General features: G+C 45.2%; 1 protein-coding gene and 1 pseudogene across 9 annotated transcripts in view; one reads left to right on the top strand and one right to left on the bottom strand.

Annotated features, from left to right (window-relative positions):
• NDE1 (nudE neurodevelopment protein 1) overlaps positions 1-22844 on the top strand; it is a 48344-nt gene that overhangs the window by 9240 nt on the left and 16260 nt on the right. For 7 of the 9 annotated variants that reach the window (XR_012380429.1, XR_012380432.1, XR_012380431.1 and 4 more), the window contains exons 4-8: positions 4648-4796; positions 15162-15298; positions 16635-16814; positions 18327-18418; positions 19860-20011. Coding sequence is in view for 3 of the 9 variants with exons in the window: in XM_025855643.2 (XP_025711428.1) it covers positions 4648-4796; positions 15162-15298; positions 16635-16814; positions 18327-18418; positions 19860-20011 (710 nt within the window). In the remaining 6 variants the exon portion in view is untranslated. Of the gene's footprint in view, positions 1-4647; positions 4797-15161; positions 15299-16634; positions 16815-18326; positions 18419-19859; positions 20012-20800; positions 22028-22844 lie in introns of those variants that run through there. The other 2 variants (XM_025855641.2, XM_025855642.2) reach the window with 1 other exon arrangement.
• On the bottom strand, positions 10015-10550 carry LOC112811521 (cytochrome c oxidase subunit 6A1, mitochondrial pseudogene; annotated as a pseudogene).

Here is a 22844-nt window from a genome sequence, read left to right as displayed (position 1 = left end):
AGCACTCGCCCGTGCCCTGTAGACTGCGTCTCTCAGCCCTCACAGCCAGGCAGGCTTGAACCCACCCTCGCCCTGAGATTCCTGATCTGAGTAAGTCTGGGGTGGGGGGGACCTAGGCATGTCTGCATGTCTTTTCCTTTTTAAGCTTTACTTACTTATTTTAGAGAGAGTGCGCAGTGGGGAGGGGCAGAGGGAGAGAGAGAGAATCCTGAAGCAGACTCCCTGCTGAGTGCAGAGCCCAAGATCATGACCTGAACTGAAATCAAGAGTCAGCTGCTTAGCTGACTGAGCCACCCAGTTGCCTCTTCATTTTTAAAAATAAAGCTCCCCATGTAAATTTTGATGAGCTGCTGGGGGGAAAGAACCAAGGGCGAGGTATGGTGGATACTGGAAGGGGATGTGCTCCTAGAGCTCTGGAAGCTTTGTGAAGGAAACAAACCTAACCCCAAAAGCACTTAAGGAAAAAGATGCTCAGTTACGGAGTAGTGATCGAGAGATCCTTCTGAGAGAAGGGTCTGCAGGAGCTGGAGACGGCTTCCCAGGGGAGCTGGGAGGGATTTGAGCTGATTTTTGAAGGTGAAGGGAGTGTGTATGCACTTACGTGTGTGCATGTGCACACGTAGCCAGCAGGTTGGGGCTTAGGGGTTAATGAATAGTTAATCTGGACCTTCCATAGACACAGACGAGAATGGATGTCGAGCAGACTCGAGAATCCTGGCTTTAGTATTGCATAGGAAAAAGTGGGACCCACAAATGGATTGGGGATTGAGGGATGGGGAGGGGCAGAGGAAAGATCCCCAAAGACCTCAGAAGCTGAGCAGTGGAGTGTAAGCTTTCATGTTGTAGACCGCAAAGCCCACACTGGACGTCTACAGATCCGTCTGGCCCACTGATGTTTTTTGCTTAGTCTTCCCTGGTTTTTATTCAACATTTTATCGTGACAGTTTTTAAGCACGCGGCAAGGTTGAAAGAATTTTCCAGTGACCACCTGTATATCCACCATCTAGGCTCTACTGATAACCTTTGCCATACTTGATTTTTTTTTTTGCCATACTTTTTTTTTGATTACATATCTATCCATCCATCAGTCTAGCTTTCTGATGCATTTCAAAGTGACTTGCAGACATCTATACACTTCCCTGTAAATACTGCAGTGTGCTGTTATTAACTAGAGGGTTTGTTTACAGTTCATTCTTTTGATAGTAAAACTTATTTATTTATTTATTTTAAAGATTTTATTTATTTGAGAGAGGGGGAATGAGAGACAGAGAGCATGAGAGGGAAGAGGGTCAGAGGGAGAAGCAGACTCCCTGCCGAGCGGGGAGCCCGATGCGGGACTCGATCCCAGGACTCCAGGATCATGACCTGAGCCGAAGGCAGTCGCTTAACCAGCTGAGCCACCCAGGCGCCCTGATAGTAAAATTTATATCTTTAGTGTTTTTTTAAAGATTTTATTTATTCAGAGAGAGTTCACGTGTGAGTGGGGAGAGGGAGAGAGAATCTCAAGCCGACTTCACCCCGAGTACAGAACCCCACATGGGGCTCGATCTCATGACCCTGAGATCATGGCCTGAGCCAAAAGCAAGAGTTGGATGCTTAACCAGCCAAGCCACCCAGGCGCCCCTGGCGTTTTAAGTATTTAATATCAGCATTCAAAGTTGTGAGGCTTCGTATACAAGTCTGGGTTTCTGACTTCCTTTGAGAATCGGCATGCCAGGCCTGCGTTCTTCCACGCCAGTGAAACTCTAGGCGGCGGTTACTGAGACCGAGCAAGCGTTCACCAGCCCATCCCAGTCCCCATTACTGTCCCCCACCTCCATCCCTGACACTGAGGGATAAGTGTCCTTTGCTTTATCCCTACACCTGGTCCATGCCACTAATTTTGTGGGCAGCCCGACCCCTGCCCCTGGCGCTGAGGAATCGTGGTGCTTAACTTGAAGGGGACTCGGACGGAACACTGTGGAAGGGCGGTGGGCGGTGTGAGCCGTAGTCCAGAGAGGGACCAGGCCCTCTGTGGAGGCCGACTCCTGTCGAGCAATTATGAAGTAATTAACTGTTTCAAGACCGAGCCTTTGAACTTGCAGAAGACCTCTTCGTGACAACCACCTGACAGATGCCTGAGGTGCAGAGCGTAAAGCAGAAGAAGTAGAAATGCCTGGGTAAACAGAACTGCCACCGGGGCACCCGGCTGGCTCCGTTATTGGAGCATGTGACTCGGGGTCTCAGGGTCATGAGTTCGAGCCCCACGCTGGGGTACAGATTACTTTAAAAAAAAAAAAAAAACTGCCACCAGCAAGTATCTGTCAGTGACCCCAGAGAAATGTTTTCAACTGAGTCAGACTTCTTGACAACTGGCTTATTCACCACAAGTTGAATAAGAAGGCCTGTAGGCCTATAAGGGATCAAACAGAGAGTCTGTTGATGCCTTCATCAGCTGACAGCTTATTATAATTAGCCCCAAATGAAAGCACAATATTTAGCAACGGCTTTTCATGTCCACGAGTTCAAAGGACATCCTTTGCATCTTTATGCTGGTGGAGAAGCCCATTAACGGCATCGTCTTAGAAACTGGGTTTGAATTGAGGTTAATGACGTTGGATCCTTTGCGCTCCTGTTTTGTTTGGAGATGCACCCGGATAAAGGGGGTGAGGCTGTCAGAGCCAGCCCTGGGAATTGGCCCTTGCGTGGGGCTTGGTCGGCCCCTCCTTGGCTGAGGGGAGTTGCTTCCTCTGCTCATGGCCAGGAAACAGAGTATCAGAGGGGATGGAGCAGCCTGAGGATGTGCAATGCCCTCCCTGTCCCCACCCCGTAAAGGATCTGCTTGTTCTGTGGAAGCTCTTCTCACGCTGCTCTCACCACACCTCTCTGGCCCAAGTACCATTATGTCATTCTCCTCGTGCATCCCGACTTTTCTAGCAACGCCTTTGTTTACTTGACTGAGGAAAGAAGAGTGTGTCTGTTTTTCAAGTTTCCTTTTTCTTTTTTTTTTTTTAAGGTTTTATTTATTATTTGATAGAGTACAAGTAGGCAGAGCAGCAGGCAGAGGGAGAGGGAGAAGCAGGCTTCCCACTGAGCAGGGAGCCGGACGTGAGGCTCGATCCCAGGACTGGAATCATGACCTGAGCCGAAGGCAGCCGCTTAACCGACTGAGCCCCCACAGGCACCCTGTTTTTTTTGTTTTGTTTTGTTTTTTAAGATTTTATTTTTAAAGTAATCTCCACACCCAATGTGGGCCTTGAACTTACAACCCTGAGACGAAAAGTCATGTGCTCTACCAACTGAGCCAGCCAGGCACCCCTCAAACTTTCTAATTAGACTTTGGGCCTTTCCTGTGGGACGTGTTTTCGTGTGTAGATGAAGGGAAAGCAGTAAGGGTGTTTGGTGAAGGAAGGTGATTTGAAAGAGCAGTCAAAGCAGAACGTATGTGTGCGTGTGCATGTGTGGTCGATACCTCTGTGGCCCGGAAGGAAACGTTTGAGGGCAGTTAAGCATAGTTGTTTAATGAGCACAAGCCCCAGGGGCTCACATTGGATCTTGGCTCAGTCATTTGCTACCAGTTGACTTTGGGCTAATGAAGTAGCCCCAGTTCATGTCTCTGAAGTAGCATTAAATGAGCCAATGTAAGAACTATCTTGAGCCAAGAAGCTGGCCCAGAGTAAGCATGTGATGAATGTTAGCTGCTGACATTGCGCAGCAACAGATCATGAAGTCATTTGACTAGTTCTTGCCTTGGAAAGCACTAGTCACATCACACTAAGCTCTTTTGATAATTAATAACAGGTTGTGGGGCTTTCTTTATTTCCTTCCTTCCCTCCCTCCCTCCCTCCCTCCCTCCCTCCTTCCCTCCCTCCCTCCCCCCTTCCCCCTTCCCCCCTTCCCCCAAAGGTCCAAAAGTCCTCTCTAACTCCCCCATGCTACAAGGGTGTGTCCTGGATCACAAAGTTAGAACAGTTGTCAGACTAAGTACATGGTTTCCTGCTCTTACGGTGAGGCACAAGCAACCAAAGTTACTGTGATTCCTGATACGCAATCCAGGGATGTCACATGAGGTGGATTGGTGTTGCCCTTGTTTGTGGATGAGGCTTGGGGAGGTTTATATGGCTTTCCATGGCTGTGGACACCTTGAGCAAAATAATTCCTTTTGAAGATTGTTGGGGGTCTTGACCCTTAGGGGCTGCAGGGACCAAGTTCAGGAGGGGGCGGGCTGCAAGATGCTTGTGGGCCAAGAGGTGGGAAGTACTTGGGACATAACTTTGAATGGTGGCCCCCATTCTCGCTCTGCCCTCACTTGCTTCAGAGTCCATATCTGTGGAGAGAAGGTTCTACTGGCTGAGGTTAGGCTTGTGGCCTGGCTGTGGTGGGAGGCTACGAGAATGTCTGGAGCCTCCTTAGTGTGATGTGAAGACCGGTCCCATAAAGATCCTATGATATGGGAGAGCTAAGTCCCCTAAAGAAATCACGGTGCTGCCGAGCTGTGCACACGGGGAGGATCGGACACTCACAAGCTAAAAGCAGTAGTGTCCACTCCAACAGGAGAGCATATGTTCCAGGAATCCCTCAGTATTTTAAGGAGATGACAGGGAAGGGAGATAAACACAGCTTATCAGAAGGTTAAATCACACACTCAGTGTCAGTTTTCTCCTCCAGGAGAAGTTTGAAACGCAGCACTCAGAAGGCTACCGGCAGATCTCAGCCTTGGAGGATGACCTTGCCCAGACCAAAGCAATTAAGGATCAACTTCAGAAATACATCAGAGAGCTAGAGCAAGCCAATGATGACTTGGAAAGAGCAAAACGGTACGTCGGGAAGGAGAGAACAGGTTTTGGAATGCATTCATTTGGCCATTGGCAGGGAATGCATTTGGCCAAGGCAGGACTCCCAGTGGAAGCAGCATTTGGGCTAAGACCCGGGGATGCAGAGACATCATCCAGGGAAGGGTATGAGGTGAGAAGATGCCAGGCAGAAGGACGAGCATGTGCTAAATACCGCCCTGAGGTAAGCATGTCCAAAGAACAGGATTTCATTCCTTCTTTTTTTTTTGGTTTTTTTTTTTTTGGATTTTTTTTATTTTTTTTTTGAGAGAGAGTGAGCACGAGCTGGGGAGAGGGACAGAGGCAAAGGGAGAAGCAGACTCCCTGCTGAGCAGGAAGCCCAACATGGGGCTTGATCTCAGGACCGTGGGTTATGACCTGAGCCAAAGGCAGGTGCTTAACCGACTGAGCCACCCAGGCGCCCCAAGAGCAGGATTTCTTAAACTGACGTTCTGTTGTTTAGCAGAATACTAACAATCATAACTAACATTTATTGAATCACTACTCTGTGCCAGGCTCCCTTTTTTCTTTAATGAAAACACTTTAAAAATTAGATATAAATTGCTTATAGTGGCACGCACAGATTTTAAGCATACAGTTCCATCATTTTGGGCAAATTGCATATACGTTCACGGGACCCATGCTCTTGTTAAGATATGGGACCTTTGTGTTGCCCCCATAGTCTCCTGCATGATTTTTTTTTTTTTTTAAAGATTTTATTTATTTAATTGACAGAGAGAGACAGCAAGAGAGGGAACACAAGCCGGGGAAGTGGGAGAGGGAGAAGCAGGCTTCCCGCGGAACGGGGAGCTCGATGCGGGGCTCGATCCCAGGACCCCGGGATCACGACCTGAGCCGAAGGCAGTCGCCCAACCAACTGAGCCACCCAGGCGCCCCTCCTGCATTATTGTTAATAATATTATTTTTACTAGTTTAAGTAGGTTCCACACCTGGCGTGGAGCCCAGTGTAGGACTTAAAATCAAAACCCTGAGATCAAGACCTGAGCTGGTATCAAAAGTCACACGCCCAGTTGACTGAGCCGCCCAGTTGACTGACCCACCCAGGTGCCCCGTCCCCTGCATTATTTTTTACTGGTTGCTTTAGGATCACAACACTTCATTGTACCACTGCATGTGAAGTGCAACAGCCTTGGAATCTTATAGTTTCATTTTTATCATCCTTGAACTTTATGCTATACTCCTAATACTATTATGTCTACAAATGCTGTGGTTTCCACAATACATTGCTATAATTTTTGCTTTAAAAAGCCAAGTATAGGGTGCCTGGGTGGCTCAGTTGGTTAGGTGACTGCCTTTGGCTCAGGTCATGATCCTGGAGTCCCAGGATCAACTCCCAGATTGGGCTCCCTGCTCAGCGCGAAGTCTGCTTCTCCCTCTGACCCTCCTCCGTCTCGTGCTCTCTCTCTCTCTCTCTCTCATTCTCGTTCTCAAATAAATTAATAAAAATCTTTCAAAATAAATAAATAGGGGCACCTGGGTGGCTCAGTCATATAAGCACCTGCCTTTAGCTCAGGTCATGATCGCAGGGTCCTGGGATCGAGCCCCACATCGGGCTCCCTGCTCGGCGGGAAGCCTGCTTCTCCCTCTCCCACTCCCCCTGCTTGTGTTCCCTCTCTCACTGTGTCTCTCTCTGTCAAATAAATAAATAAAATCTTTTAAAAAATAAATAAATAAAAGCCAGGTATATTTTAAAGAAATTAAGAGAGTTAAAAAGATAAGCTTTTATATTTACCCACATATGGACTATTTCTGGTTCATTCCTTCCTGAGGACCAGGGTTTCCCTCTGGTACCCTCTCCCTTCAGCTTGAAGAACTTCCTTTAGGAATTCTTATAGGACAGGTCTGTTCACAGTGAAGTCTCCTTGTTTTAGTTTATCTGAAAGTGTCTTTTGCCTTCATTCTTGAAAGATATGTCCACTGGATGTAGGATTCTGGGTTGACAGTTGTTTTTTTGTTTTGTTTTCTTTCAGGGGATTGTTCCACTGTCTTCTGATTTTCTTGGTTCAGGTCAGAAGTTAGTGGTCATTTGAATGGTTACTTCCCAGTATGTAATATTTTTTTTTCTGGCTGCTCTCAGATTTTCTCTTGACTTTTTGTTTGTAGCAGTCTATGATGTGGCTAGATTTTATATATACTTAACTTTTTTTTTTTAATTGTTGGATTTAACCAGAATTGATTTTTTCATTTCATTAAATAATCTCTCTACCCAATGTGGGGCTCGAACTCATGATCCTGAGATCGGGAGTCAGCTGCTCTACTGACTGAGCGAGCCCCTGTATGTATTTATCTTTTTTTTTTTTTTTTTTTCAAAGATTTTATTTATTTGAGAGAGAGAGAATGAGAGATAGAGAGCACGAGAGAGAAGAGGGTCAGAGGGAGAAGCAGGCTCCCTGCCGAGCAGGGAGCCCGATGCGGGACTCGATCCCAGGACTTCAGGATCACGACCTGAGCCGAAGGCAGTCGCTTAACCAACTGAGCCACCCAGGCGTCCCTGTATTTATCTTGATAGGGGTTTGCTGGGCTTCTTTAGTCTGTAAATTTCTCTTTTTGCCAAATTTAACTTTGGTCATTATTTCTCAGAGGTTTGTGCTGCCCCATTTTCTCTCTCCTGTCCTTCTGGGACACCAACTACACACACATTAAGTCCTTTTGATATTGTCACACAGCCTCTTTTTTTTTTTTTTTTTTTTTTTTTTTTTTTACCCCCAATCTTTTTTTCTTTTGGTTCTTCAAATTGGTTAATTTCTATTGATCTGATTCAGGTTCACTGACTCCTCTCCAATCGGCTGATAAACGAATTCCAGTAGTGTCTTTAGAGATTGTATTTTCAGTTCTAGAATTTCCTTTAAAAAAAAAAAAGATTTATTTGACAGAGGGGGGAGCACAAGAAGGGCGAGGAACAGAGGAAGAGAGAGAAGCAGGGTCTCTGCTGAGCAGGGAGCCTGATGCGGGGCTCTATCTCAGGATAGAGCCATGACCTGAGCCAAAGGCAGGTGCTTAGCCGACTGAGCCACCCAGGCACCCCCCCCCTTTTTTTTTGAATTTCCTTTTTTTTTTTTAAAAAAGATTTATTTATTAGAGCGCATGAACAGAGAGAGAGAATACCAAGCAGACTCTCCGCTGAGCGCAGAGCCCAACATGGGGCTCGATCTCACAACCCTGAGATCATGACCTGAGTCGAGATCAAGAGTTGGACGCTTAACAGACTGAGCTCCTCTCTTTATATCCTTCAGTAGCTACTTTAAAGTCCTTTTCTTTTCTGCTAATTCTAACATCTAGGTTATCTTAGGGCCATTTCCAAGGATTGCCTTTTCTCCTGAGTTTGGGCACATTTTTTGTGCTCTTCATGTGTCATGTTGAGTAATCTTGAATTCTGGACATTATGAATGATGTGTGGCAGAAACTATGGATTTTGGTTTTGATTTTTTTTTTTTTTCTGGTCTGTTAACTAGGACGAACTAACACTCCAAACTGTTTCCGCTTCACGGGCAGTAGCTGAAATCTGTTTGATTCTTTTAGCCTTAACCAGGTTGCTTCAAGTCTGCTGAGCATTTGCATGGTCTAGAGGTTAGCCAGAGATGTGGGAAGAGTTTAGATGAGAATTTGGCACTAGTGATGGACTTCTGTCATGGAGCTGTAGGCAAAACATTAACAGAGATGCAACATTCACCCACTGCTGTTTCTTTCTTCCAAGTGGTGGCTGCTGTTATTGCCTTCAGACCATTGTTGTTTGACCCAGAGTTTGTAGTTGTAATCTACAACTACATGAGAGCTTTGGTCTGATACAAGCCACCTTATCATTATCAAAAGTGGGATCTCAGAGCTCTTTGTATATTTTTCCATTAATCTTTTATCCTACGTGGAAAATATTTTTCATAGAATAATCTGGTCTTCTGCCTTTATCTTTGGTGTCATGTTCCATACAAATAATTTTCATTTTTAGGTCATCCAATTTTTGTCTCCTTTTTTAGCTTCTATGTTTCCAGACTGCACTAGGGAAATCTCCTTGATCCTTTGATTATGCATGTCTTCTCTTAATTTTTTTTGTAAGACTTTTTTTATTTATTTTATACTTATACTTTTAATCTGCCTGAAATTTGTTTACCTAGTACAAGACATGGGTCCAGTTTTATTTTCAGTACATAGATAGCCAATTGTACCAGTACTATTTATTAAATACTCCTTTTTTTCCACTGAATTTAACCCATCTCTGTCATATGTTAATCTCTAACATATCCTGGGATCTCATTCTGGATTCTTTATTTTGGTCCAGTGTACAATTTGTGAATTACTATACCAATACCATAATGACTCGATTACCATGACTTTGTAGTATGTTTGCAAGCCACTGGCATACCATTGTTTTCACCCGTATTTCATTGATCAAAGCAAGTCATGTGGTCCAGGTCAAGAGGTGGGACAGTACATTCCACTCACACTGAGGCCATAACAAGGATGTGGATGTAGGGAGGGTGAAGAATTAGGCCCAATTATGCAGTCTACCACAAAGAAATAGTACATTGACTGGTTCTAAAATAATATACAAAGAGTAGAGGTTTTTTATGCAAATTCAAGGAAATAAAAATAGAAATTCACCATATCCCATCCCCCACAAAGGGCATTCTATACACTCTATTGTACATCTTCTTTCACATAACAGTAGATCTTGGAGATCTTTCAGGACACAGAGCATTCTTTGTTTTTTTTTTCCCCAAGTGCATAATATTCTATTGTATGGTTAGTGTTGTATAGTACATAATGATTTATTTGTCCGGTCCCTTGTAGATGGATATCTGCTACATTTGCATTCTTGTGCAGTGATAAACATTGCTGTAATGAATCCTAAACATTGCTTGCACAGATATTTATCTGTAGAATAAATTTCCACAAGTGAGATTGCTGGGTCAAGGGATATATGCATATGTGATTTTGATATTATTGCCCATTTGTTCTTTATACGGTTGTATCACTTTACATTCCCGGCAGCTATGTATGTAAATCCGTCTTTCCAAGTAGCTTCACTAACAGTGGTTTTCAGACCTCGGATTTCTGCCAGTCTAGTAAGTGACCAATGGGTACACTTCTCAGTTATGAGTGATGTTGATTCCTTTTCCTAATTTAAGAACTGTTTTATTTCTTTTTCTATGAACTCTCTATCTTTGCCTGTCTTTATTTTATTTTTTTTTTTTCATGGACCAATCTAAGTTATTTATTTAAGCCATCTCCTGCCATAAGAAAAGGGATGGAAGATCGGTATACTGGTCATCATTTGATACAAGTAAGGAAGGTGAGCTTAAGGTCCCATAGACTTCTGGTCCGTGTGCAGAGTCATGGTCCAAACCAGTGCTGTGGTCCCCACTGGGTGGTGGTCCAGGTTCTCTCTATTCATCTTCATAGCCGGTTGGAAGTGGATTCACGTGAGAATTATGGAATAGAGTATGATTACCATCTCCCCAGGGAAAGGGCTTGGACCTGATGCGGAGATGGGGGTAGGCGACGAACTCGGGTCTCTCGTGCTCTCCGTGACGCGACTTCAGAAAGACATTCAGCATGCTCACACCCACACCAGGGAGCGCTACGAAGTAGGTGAGAGCCTTCCACATGCGAGCTGAGCCCTCCTCGCCGTGGGCGCCACTCGACATGGAACGCCCCAGCTCTGCCCCGGACCGACCTAGCAGCCCAGACAGCTGAGACACAGACGCCGCCGCCATTTTCGACCTGGACCTTTATTTTTTTTTTTTTTTTAAGATTTTATTTATTTATTTGAGAGAGAGAGAGCATGAGAGGGGGTTGGGTCAGAGGGAGAAGCAGACTCCCTCCTGAGCAGGGAGCCTGATGCGGGACTCGATCCCGGGACTCCAGGATCATGACCCGAGCCGAAGGCAGTCACTTAACCAACTGAGCCACCCAGGCACCCTTTGCCTGTCTTTAAATTGGGTTATTGTTTTTCATTTCTAGGAGATTGTTATAGATTTGTGACACAAAAATATTTGGCATTTAGATTTGTCTTCCAGCTTTGTCTGTTGTATATGTTACTGTCAAAAGTTATTTGATTTCCCTATAGTCAGATGTATCAGTCACAGGTGGGAGGGCATTGTGCAGTCTAAGGTTTATTTTTATTTTTTTTTAAAGATTTTATTTATTTGAGAGAGAATGAGAGAGAGCACGAGAGGGAAGAGGGTCAGAGGGAGAAGCAGGCTCCCCTGCTGACCAGGGACCCCGATGCGGGACTCGATCCCAGGACTCCAGGATCATGACCCGAGCCGAAGGCAGTCGCTTAACCAACTGAGCCACCCAGGTGCCCCAGTCTAAGGTTTATAAAGCAGTTAGTCTATGCTTGCTTTTTCTTCTTTTTCTTACATTGCTTTACATTTTTTAAAATTAAAAGCGCATTGGATTCACATTTTGGCCAAATACTGAATTGTTTGGTCTTAAAATCAGATGAGGTAGAGGGGCGCCTGGGTGGCTCAGTCGTTAAGCGACTGCCTTCGGCTCAGGTCATGATCTCGGGGTCCTGGAATCGAGCCCCGCATCGGGCTCCCTGCTCCGCGGGAAGCCTGCTTCTCCCTCTCCCACTCGCCCTGCTTGTGTTCCCTCTCTCGCTGTATCCTCTCTGTGTCAAATAAATAAATAAAATCTTAAAAAAAAAAAAATCAGATAAGGTAGAGGCGAGGCCCAGATCATCATTACAGAATGCATAAAGTTCTGGAATACTGAAGTTTTATTTTTAAAAAAAATTAAAAATGACAATTTTATTGTAAAATTTTAATAGTTATATTTGGAAAATTTGACCCCCTACTTTAAGAAGAGTTAATTTCTCAGCCCTACCAGCTATTTGCTCGTTAAAGTCCTTCCACGGTATCTGTAAAATGAAATGACTTACTTTTAGGAAGGGGATAACCTTGAAAGACTCAGGGCCTCATTGGAAGTAACTAAAAATTAAATGCATTCCTTAAAGGTTATTTTTTGTGAATGCTAAGGTACAGAAAAGGTGTACAAAGATTAAAATTGATTTTATTTCATTTCACTCTTCTATGTAGTACTGTTACATAGATGTTAAAAAAAACTTTTTGTGATAAAAACACACAACATCAAATTCACCATCTTAACCAATATTTTTTAAAGGTTTTATTTATTTATGTGACAGAGAAGGGGAGAGAGAGTACGCACAAGCACAAGCCGAGGGAGAGGGAGAAGTAGGCTCCCCGCTGAGCAGGGAGCCTGATGCGGGGCTCAATCCCACTACCCTTTGCAGGGCTCAATCCCGCAACCCTGGGATCATGACCTGAGCCATAGGCAGACGCTGAACCGACTGAGCCACCCAGGTGCCCCCATCTTAACCATTTTTAAGTGTACATCTGAGTAGCATTAAGTGTGTTCACATTATTGTGCAACAGCTCTCTAGACCTTTCGCATCCTGCAACATTGAAACTTGGCACCCACTAAACACTAAATCCTCCTCCATGCTCCCTCGGACCCTTGGTAATCCCCTTTTTGCTTTCTCTGATTTTCACTACTTTGGATACTCTATAGGAGTGGAATCATACAGTATTTGTCCTCTGTGCCTGGCATATTTTCTTAGCATAGTGTCTTTGAGATTCACCCATGTTGTAGTGTGCAACGAGATTTCCTCTTTTTTTTTTTTTTTTTTTAAGGCTGCATAATATTCAAGTGTATGTACAGTTGACTCGACACGGGTTTGAACTGCGTGGGTCCACTCACATGGAATTTTTTTTTATTTCAATAAATGCAGTGTAGTACTATGAACGTATTTTCTCTTATAAATTTCCTTAATAGCATTTTCTTTAGCTTACTTTATTGTACAGTGTGTAATATATATAGCATACAAAATATGTGCTAATTGTTCATGTTGTTGATAAGGCTTTTGGTCAATAGTAGGCTATTCGTAGTTAAATTTTGGGAGTCAAAAGTTACATGCAGATTTTGGACTACGTGAGGGGTCGGCACCTCTAGCCCCCGCATTATTCAAGGGTCAACTGTATATACCACATCTTTATCCATTTATCTGTTCGTGGACATTTGGGTTGCTTCTGCTTCTTGATTTTTTTTTAAATTTTTTTAAAAGATTTTATTTATTCATTTGAGAGAGAGAGAGAGCATGAGCAGGGAGAGAGGCAGAGGGAGAGGGAGAGGGAAAAGCAGGCTCCTCGCTGAACCAGGAGCCCGATGTGGGGATCATGACCTGGGCCCAAGGCAGACACTTAACCGTCTGAGCCACCCAGGCGCCCCTGCTTCTTGATTGTTGTGAGTGCTGCTGCTATAAACATAAATGTACAAATACCTCTTTGAGCTCCTGCCTTCACTTTTAAATATATGCCCAGCAGTGTGATTGCTGGGTCATATGGTAATTCCATGGTTTGTTTTTTTTTTTTTTTTAAGATTGATTGATTTATTTGCGAGAGAGAGCAGGCAGGAGGGGCAGATGGAGATGGAGGAGAGAGTCTCAAGCGGACTCCACACTAAGCACAGAGCCCCATGCGGGGCCTGATAATGACTTGAGCCGAAGGCAGTCACTTAACCAACTGAGCCACCCGGGTGCCCTGAATCAACCATCTTTTCATCAGTGATTTGCGATGTCACTTTTATCATAAATTAAGTTCTCCTTTGTATTTGGATCTAGTTCTGCATCTCTGGTCTCCCTGGTCGGTCCTTATAACTGTTGAAGGCTGCACCACACTGTTGTTCACCATTGAGGCTTTATAATAGTGTGTTCTTTATATCTGGGGGAGCTACTTCTCTCTTTTTCAGAGTTATTCTGGACATTCTTATTTTATTATCACGTGATCTTTTATTAAAACAAATTTTTTAAAAGATTTTATTTATTTGACAGAGACACAGTGAGAGAGGGAACACAAGCGGGGGAGTGGGAGAGGGAGAAGCAGGCTTCCCGCAGAGCAGGGAGCCCGATGTGGGGCTCAATCCCAGGACCCTGGGATCATGACCTGAGCCAAAGGCAGATGCTTAACTGACTGAACCACCTAGGCGCCGCCCTTCACATGATCTTTTAAATCAGACCCCTGTGCCACTGTCCCCAACGAGAAGCTATTAATATTTTTACTAGGATGTTGTTAAACTCTGAGGTAACTTATGGAGAATGGATTTCTTTGTGATGTTGGGTCTTCCTCTTCACAAACACCGTATGTCTGCATTTCAACAAGCCTTCCGTGCCCTGTGGTAAAATCCTACATTATTTGTTGTTAGATGAATTCCTACGCATTTTATCTTTTTTGTATGTTTGACATGTCAAGCCTTTAGGGTGATCTCAACTGTTTCCAGTATTGTACTCCTGAATGTTATTCCTTTGTTTTTATTTAAGCACTTTTGGTAACTTTATTTTTCTCTGAAGACCCTTTGAGGGAGGGTACGAATATAATTCAGTCTAGACATAGCAGGATATATTGAATTGATGAATTCATGAATTGATCCTCACTTTGCAGGACCAGTGGTTAAGAGAGGTTAAGCTTCCTAGGAACGCTTAGGTAGTCTTATGCTGAAGAGCTAGGTTCTCCTGGGTTCTGCTCCAAACATAAACTTCTAACCACCATGAGATAACAATTAGTAGGACAAACACAGGGTCAGTAATAAAAATTGCTGGCATTTATTGAGCACTCACATGCAAAACATCTGTTAGAGGCTTAGTGTATTATTTGCCCCTTGACACCCCCACCACCATGCGGAGGTACTGTTATTACCCCTGCATTGCTTGTGAGGAAACTGTCTGGGCAAGCTTCCTGTTTTGTGCCTCAGAGTTAGACACATTTCTTTATTACCACACTTCTCAGTGCCTTAATAGCATTCCAGTGAAATGTCTATACTGGTCACAAGAGGAAGTGGTTTTTAGGAGGGCAGCTGGGCATTTTGAATTGTTTAAGGTAACTGAAAAGATGGTCTCTTCTCCCTGATTAAATGTACAATAATAAGTTCTGTATGGATTTTAGTAGGATATTCTGAATACTGATTTGCATTTTGAGTCTCCAAGAGAAGATTTGCTGCTTTTGGCATTTGGCTGGGTCCTCTGGGTCATCCTAATAAGGCGCTGGCTCATTGCTAAGTGCTATATGGACATTTCTCACTTAATCCCCAGAACAGTTTTGTGTACCCCAAGAGCTAAGACGATTCTCATTCTGCAGGCGAAGAGCCTGGGCCCTGGAAGGTTAAGATGCTTGTTCAGGTCCGTGGTGTCTAGGAAGTGCCCATGCTGGGACTCATGCCCCCCTTGTGTCTGGCCTTTCTTGTCTCCCGGGTTTGTAGACACCAAATGGATGCTGCTGTTTGCTCTCTTGGACAGCTTTATTTTTCTCTTACCAGGGCCACAATCATGTCTCTGGAAGACTTTGAGCAGCGTTTGAATCAAGCCATTGAAAGAAATGCCTTCCTGGAGAGCGAACTTGATGAGAAGGAGAATCTCCTAGAATCTGTTCAGCGACTGAAGGATGAAGCCAGAGGTCAGGAGGCCTTGGCTTTGTTCTTTGTACCCTCACCAGCGTTTTCTCCTCTCCCTGCCTGAGAACAGCTTGTCCTGCAGTGTCGCCCAGTGTTACCTTTGCTGGAAATCCGTGCCCTGCTCGGCACACAGACAGTCTGGTCAGAGGGTATAGAACCACACTTGGTCCCTACCCCGTGCTAAGAATTGTCAGATGTCCGACCCTGTGAAGACCCCTTGTGGATATTTAAGCCCACTGCGGGCTTTTTGATCGGTAGGAGTATAAGAGTTTTGTGGAGAGAAAATTCGTGTTGATGCAGTTGCTAGCTAGCCCATTGGTTTTGTGGCTTGCTGGCTGCTAATGCATGTGGCTTAGAGCTCTGAATTCCCATTAGCATTTGCTCCGTGGAAGTTCAGTTCCAGAGGTAGATCTGGGTGCAGAAGAGATTTTTTTAAACATCCCAATTGTTCATAACATTAATTTAGTTCCTAACATATAGATAATAGAAGGGAGATTAAAAAGAAAAACTTTTTAAAATATACACTGGGGTGCATGTATCCCTTTATTTTTATCATTTTTTTAAGATTTTATTTTTTTATTAGACCACGAACAGGGGGAGGAGCGGAGGGAGAGGGAGAAGCAGACTCCCTGCTGAGCAGGGAGCTCAATGCGGGGCTCGATCCCAGGACCCCAGGATCATGACCTGAACCAAATGCAGACGCTTAGCCAACTGAGCCACCCAGGCACCCCTAAGAAAAAACTCTTTTTTAAGTTTGAAAGGTAGTTCTATAAATGCCCATGAGTAGTGAAGTGGTTAAATAAATTACATAAACTTATTTTCTGGAATGTTATAGATATAGTTAGAAAGATTAAGACATGCTGTCATAGACAGTAGATATATTTCTATTTATACTTAATAAGAATTATTCCTATCATATGCTTAAGAGAGATACGTAATTCTTTGAAAATACAGAAAAAAAGGATTGACAATATCTCCCCCATATTATAGTGATTATGAGTGAGGAGGGGCATTTGGGGATGGGTTGAGAAAGCATATTTTCACTTAGAATTCTATATACCCTATTGCACTGAAATTGTTTTGGAGCAAGAAAAGCATTAGTGTATCTATCACTGCCATAGTTTTTAAAAATTTTTAAACCTTTTTGTTTTTACTAAAAAATTATGTAGTTTTACAAGCCTGCTAGGCCAGGTCCTGTGGGTTTCACTTCGTTGAGGGTTTCCACCTATGGTTTTTCATTCTGGCACTTCTTTTCCCTGACCAGTGTCTACTGCTGACCGTCCCCGCCCCCCCTTCACCCAGAGCAGGGACCTAATCTGAGTCCTTGTCCTGTCTCAGATTTGCGGCAGGAATTGGCTGTGCAGCAGAAGCAGGAGAAGCCCAGGACCCCCATGCCCAGCTCGGTGGAGGCCGAAAGGACAGACACAGCAGTGCAGGCCACCGGCTCTGTGCCGTCCACACCCATAGCTCATCGGGGACCCAGCGCTAGCTTAAACACACCAGGGACGTTCAGACGTGGTAAGGGCATAGCCATTGTGAGGATTTTCTTCGCTTCACAAAACTTTCCCGGGGGGTAGGGTCCTGGGTGAGAGAGCCACTGGGCCAGGCTGTGCTGCAGGGAGCAAACTGGGGTGGTGGGGGTGGGGTGGGGAGGGGGAGGCAGGTTTGAGATAAGAAGAGCTTGGTTGTAAGGTAGTAGGGAGCGGTGGAGTCTGTGGTGAGCGGGGAGTGGGGGAAGGAAGCTGCCACTCTGCTTCTACCCCAAGAAATGTGGGCCCAGCCTTAGCAGACATTTCCATTCTTCATCAGAAGCTGGAAATCCTTTTTTTTTTTTTAATTTTATTTATTTATTTGACAGAGACGCAGCGAGAGAGGGAGCACAAGCAGGGGGAGCGGGAGAGGGAGGAGCAGGCTTCCTGCGAGCAGGGAGCCCGATGTGGGGCTCAATCCCAGGACCCCGGGACCATGACCTGAGCCAAAGGCAGACACTTAATGACTGAGCCACCCAGGCGCCCCCAGAAATCCTCTTCTTGAACATGAAATCTCCCAAATTGCAAATTTCAATAACCAGATAAAAAAATTTTTTGAAAAGCATTTTGTGGGCCTAGCAATAAATACGTCCATCCAGAAGTGGAGCCAGTGTAACCTGGGCTGTTGGTAAAAAAAAAAAAAAAAAAAGAACAATTTGAGTTTTCTCCCCAGCTCCTCTGCTGATTAACTGAGACTTACTGGGCCACTTAATAGCAAGTAACAATGATAGACAATTACCGAGTGTTCGGTGTGTGCTAGTTAGCCACTGTGCTTTGCATGCTTTGCATATATATGACCTCACTGAATTCTCACCACAGGCCCAAGATGCAAGTGCTATCCCCATTTGATGGATGAGGAGACTGAGGCCCTGATAAAGGAGATTGCCTAAAATCATGTGGCTGGTAAATAGCAGAGTTGGGATTCAGACCCAGGCTGGCTGGCTCCAGGGCTCACACTGTTTTATCCCTTAGCCTGTCCCCTGGGATCAAGAAGCTGGTGAGACTTCCAGAATCCCAGTCTAGAGCAGGGTTTTTCCACACTTGAGTATGCCCCTGAGATTCAGCAGGTGTGGGCAGGGCCTGAGATCCTGCATCTTAACCAGCATCCCAGTGATGCTGGTGCCGCTGGTCCCTGGGTCTTGCTTGGAGGAGAGAGAGGGGCTCTGGAGAGTTAAGCTTCTTACAGATGTGGTTTGCTCCAATGCTGTTCCTAACTATATGGAATTCCTAGAATTTCAAGAGGACTTATTTCACTTTTGTTTTAAAAGAATAACACATAAAGATAAACGTTTAGTATAGTGGTTGTAAGGCTGCAAGAGTTTGGTCATCAAGTAGACTTTTCCTGTGTTAGTTAACTAGTGAGTGCAACAGGGTAGCGTCCGGGATCAGAGGGCAGAGTTAGCTTCCCAAGTCCACCCCTGTGGTTCTGCATTTAGGGATGTTAGTGCACGGACTTAGGACTGCAGGTTGGTATTACGTGCGCTTCCTTTTGCACACCCAGGTCTGGATGACTCCACGGGTGGGACCCCCCTCACTCCTGCAGCGCGGATATCGGCTCTCAACATTGTGGGAGACTTGCTTCGGAAAGTAGGGGTAAGACCACCACCTCCCTGGGGTTTGGTGTGGCTCCTTGCCTGTGTTTCAGGTTATTGGAGAGGGGTGACCTTACCAGTTCCTTTCCCGTTAGCAGAGACTCCCTGCGTTTTAGGCAAAACTCTGGTTCTGTTAGTGTCCCTGAGCATCATTTGAGCTTCTGTGAGCATTGTTATTGACGAACATCCAGAGCCCTGACTCTGTCATCTCTTTGCCTGGGCATATCTTTCCCTGGTCATTTTTCGTTGGAATTTGGGTAATTGGGTTGGTGTCTATGATTTTTTTCCTTAATTTGAAAAAAACTGAGAAACATTTAAAAATTGCCTCCTCTTTTTAAAATTTCTTAGGGAGTTAAAGACAGAAATCTCGAAAGTCTAGGGCAAAAAACTTGACTTTATAGGTTTTATGTTCATTACAGGGAAAGATTCTTTTGTGCTTAAGAAATAACATAGGTGGGGCACCTGGGTGGCTCAGTCGTTAAGCGTCAGCCTTCGGCTCAGGTCATGATCTCAGGGTCCTGGGATCGAGTCCTGCGTCGGGCTCCCCGCTCGGCGGGGAGTCTGCTTCTCCCTCTTGCCCCCCCCCGCTTGTGTTCCCTCTCGTGCTCTCTCTCTCTCTGTCAAATAAATAAATAAAATCTTTTTAAAAAAATAACATAGGTATTCTTTGTGGTGGTTTCTTTTAGTTTTAAAAATGATGGCCTGGAAGATCACCTAATTTAAATCCTGCCAGAATGTATGCAGAACTGCAACCTCATCATGTTTTTCCTTTTACCTTCTGGTTGTCTGGTTTTCTGTTCTGTAAACACATTTCTCTCTGTCTCTCCCTTTTTTCAAAGATTTATTCATTTTAGAGAGAGCACAAGTGGGAGGGGCAGAGGGAGAGGGAGAGAATCTGAATCAGACTCTGCACTGAGTGGAGCCTGACGCGGGGCTTGATCCCGTGACCCTGAGATCATAGCCTGAGCTGAAACCAAGAGTTGGATGCCTAACCGACTGCACCACCCAGGCGCCCCAACACGTTTCTCTGGTAATGTTTTGGACAGTTAGAGTATAGGGAAGTGTGCGGTGGTCTCAGTGCCCTCTTGGTTTTCATGGGGTCCCTTTCCAGCAAGGCACAGTGCTTCCACACAAGCCACTCTGAGCATGTTTATTGAGGTAAACAAAAGAGCAAATCATTCCAAAAGTGGATTTCCTATTTCCCATAGGCAGAACTGGATAATAGGCGGGGTTAGTGATTTTCCCAAGAAGCCCCGAAATGTCTTAGGTCAGTGGCTCTAAAAGTTGGACGTACATTGGATTCCTTCAGGGCCCCACTTTGGAATTCCAGCGTCCAACACAATTTGAGAACCCCTGTTTTCGGTTATTGTCTATGCGCAGGCTCTGGGTGAGAGGTGAGTTCTTGTCTTTAACTTGGAGGATGAAAACGTGTTTCTCTGCAGGCACTGGAGTCCAAGCTGGCGTCCTGCCGGAACTTCGTGTATGATCAGTCCCCAAACCGAACGAGTGGCCCAGCCTCGGGGCGGGGGAGCAAGCACAGAGATGGTGGTGAGAGACAGCCGAGCAGCGCCGGCGTGCCTCTGGGTGACAAAGGGTCAGTACCTTTAGCTGTCCACTCCAGGGGGGAGCCCGTAGCCATTTGGAAAAGTTGCGGGCTTATGTCCGTGAACCTTACCCTCTACCCCCTTGAGACAGAGTTAGGTGGTGTCTTCTGGTTAAGGGCCAATGGCCAGGAAGAGGCTCATTTTCATTATTTGATTCTGGCAGCCCAGCTCCTGGTCATGCTGTGAGCATGTCCTGTATGGAACCCTTGTTTGGGACTTGGGCTTCAAACACTGCTCTGCTTCCCCCAGAGGATTTTTTTCCTGAAGGGAAAAAAAAAAAATCTTTAGAAACTCAGGAAACAGGCACTACCTTCCAGCCAGACTAGATCCCCAAAGCCAGTCGCCTGATGAGAAAACACAGATCTGACCTCTGACAGCTTTGGGTGTTTTCTTCCTTGAGGAGAATCGGGGCAGCTTCTAGATTCATTGGTTTTTCTAAGCCGTGCCACCATCTTCCTGGCCCCCAAGCCACGTCACCCTGGTAGACCCATGGCAGACCGATGGCAGGAAATGAAGACTCGTCTTCCATGGCTTGCCCACAACTTCCAACCCTGTTGAAGAGGATGTTTTTAGCTGGTCTTCTGTGACCGGGCTTTTCATGTGGCCTTGGGAACATGCAAGCTAGCCGGCCAGTGTCTTTTTCTTCATTTCACTTCATGATACCCAGGGAGACACTGCTCCTGACTCCTGATAGTCACTCTTAGAACTTTGTGGGCCCCGATGCTAGCCAGTCTGTCACAGATGTCATGTCCGCCTAATTTGGTTTGCTCTATCTGAAGGTTGGGAAAACGCCTGGAATTTGGGAAGCCGCCTTCAAATATTTCCACACCGTCGCTGCCGTCAGCCCAGGGTGTAGTCAAGATGTTGCTTTAGGAAATCCACGGAAGCTGAAGCCCCGGTGTGTCTGTGCAGGGGTCCTACCTTTCTTTCCCTCTTTAAACTAGGTTTTTGTGTTTTTTAGTTAGTTTGAGAAATAGGAGCAGTCACATTAGCCAATGAGGCCATCGCCCGTGGCCCCTGGTAGTTGTCCTGGGGAAATGTCATGGTCCCCATCCTGCTTGCTGGTGTGGACGGGGCAACCGGGACCCTCTGGAAAGGGCTCGAAGGTGTGGACGCCGAGGCTACCCCATCATTGTGAGCTGGCCTGAGTCCCCAGTGGCTTTAAGACTCTGTTTTTTTAATGTTGGGAGATGCCTCAAAAGTGGGATGTGAGCCCACCTCAGACTCAGGCCGTCTTCCAGAACACAATCTCCCAGGGCTCTGTGGCACAGGGAGGGTCTGTGTCATGAAATCACATCTAGGAGAGAGGAGTAGAATAGGCACATGTCTTTTTAAAAAGAAACTCTGGTGTTGCGTACCGCTGGGACTTTGTAATCTGGCTCTCACTGAGGTACTGAGAGGTGTGCTTGTGTTTCCGAGGAGGTCTTGTGTGGGCCAGGTCAGTGGAAAGTCTGTGTCCTCTTTAGACCAATCCTGATGGTTAGTCTTCCTCAGACTTCGGCCCTGGCCTGAGGGTGACCTCCCCTTCGGGACCCTGACAGTCTTCAGGGTGTCATGGCCTTGGGAATGCAGCCCCTGAGAGCAGGACATCATTCAAAGCCTTGATAAGTAATCGGGGTGATCTCCAAATAAGATTAAACCACAGGATTGTTGTTGGAAGCTTCCTTGTCAAAGAAGAAACAAACACGCGATTTCCACACAGATATTATATGTACTCAACCCTGCTTGGTGTGAGCTGCCGTCTCACACTTTTGGAGTTGAGTAAAAAGAACACGCGAATTCAGGAGCATGCATGCAGCTTAACAACCGTTTGTTACTAAGTTATTTTTCCAAAAGAATAGTAAAAATGTCCTTGAGTTGAAGATAGAACTTTAGAAGTGCTACTGAAATTCAACAGAGAATTGATCTCTGGTGCCCGGCTCCTTACCCTGGGAACATTCTAACCTGTGTCGGTGAAAGACGTACTTTTATTTTTTTAAAAGAACAATAAAATCAAGAGAAACTAATTTTCACCTAGCTTGTGGTGGTGGTCAGTAAATGCCGCTTCGTTTGTGCTTTTATGTTTGCTCGTATGGTGGTGAAAAACTTGTTTTTTTTAACCAAGTAACTAAATACGCAAAAAAAAAAAAAAAACCCTACTTTAAAAAAATTCCCTTCAAGTCAGCTTCTTAGAAGTAAGTGTAATTGGGGTATGTTTGTATATTGCTCAGGGTATATTCGCATTTGGTCACTGGCTTGAGTTTTTCAGTTTGCCTTATTTCTTCTCTTCTCAAATCTCTTGGACCCCACGGAGTTGGTGTGTAGAATTGTGTCGAACAGAACTTTTGCAAGGGATCTCTGTCTGGAACACTCAAGCTGAGGAAGGAAAGGACCTACGACCTGGTATTGTGTGGCCCCCGCAGTAGGAATGGTTTTATATTTTTAAAGGGTTATTTAAAAAAAAATTTAGGGGCACCTGGGTGGCTCAGTCGTTAAGCATCTGCCTTCAGCTAAGGTCATGATCCCAGGGTCCTGGGATCGAGCCTCGCATTGAGCTCCCTGCTCGGTGGGAAGCCTGCTTCTCCTCCCACTCCCCCTGCTTGTGTTCCCTCTCTCGCTGCCTCTCTCTCTGTCAAATAAACTTAAAAAAAAAATCTTAAATTTAAAAAGGAAAGATAACCATGTGACAGAGACCATGTGTAGCCTGGAATACTGACTCTCTGGCCTTCACAGAAAGTTGGTTGGCCCCTGCTGGATGAAGGTCTTGTGTTTTAACTTTAAAATGCAAGGATGTCTTGTATTCTTCCCAGTATGTATGTATGGGTTTGAATTGATAAGGACATT

The sequence above is a fragment of the Callorhinus ursinus genome, unplaced genomic scaffold (genome assembly GCF_003265705.2).
Source record: "Callorhinus ursinus isolate GAN/ISIS: 27379988/994484 unplaced genomic scaffold, GSC_fseal_2.0 scaffold13, whole genome shotgun sequence".
Taxonomy (NCBI): Eukaryota; Metazoa; Chordata; class Mammalia; order Carnivora; family Otariidae; genus Callorhinus; species Callorhinus ursinus.
Note: the sequence above shows the minus strand (reverse complement) of the source record. Positions and strands in the feature narration are given on the sequence as shown.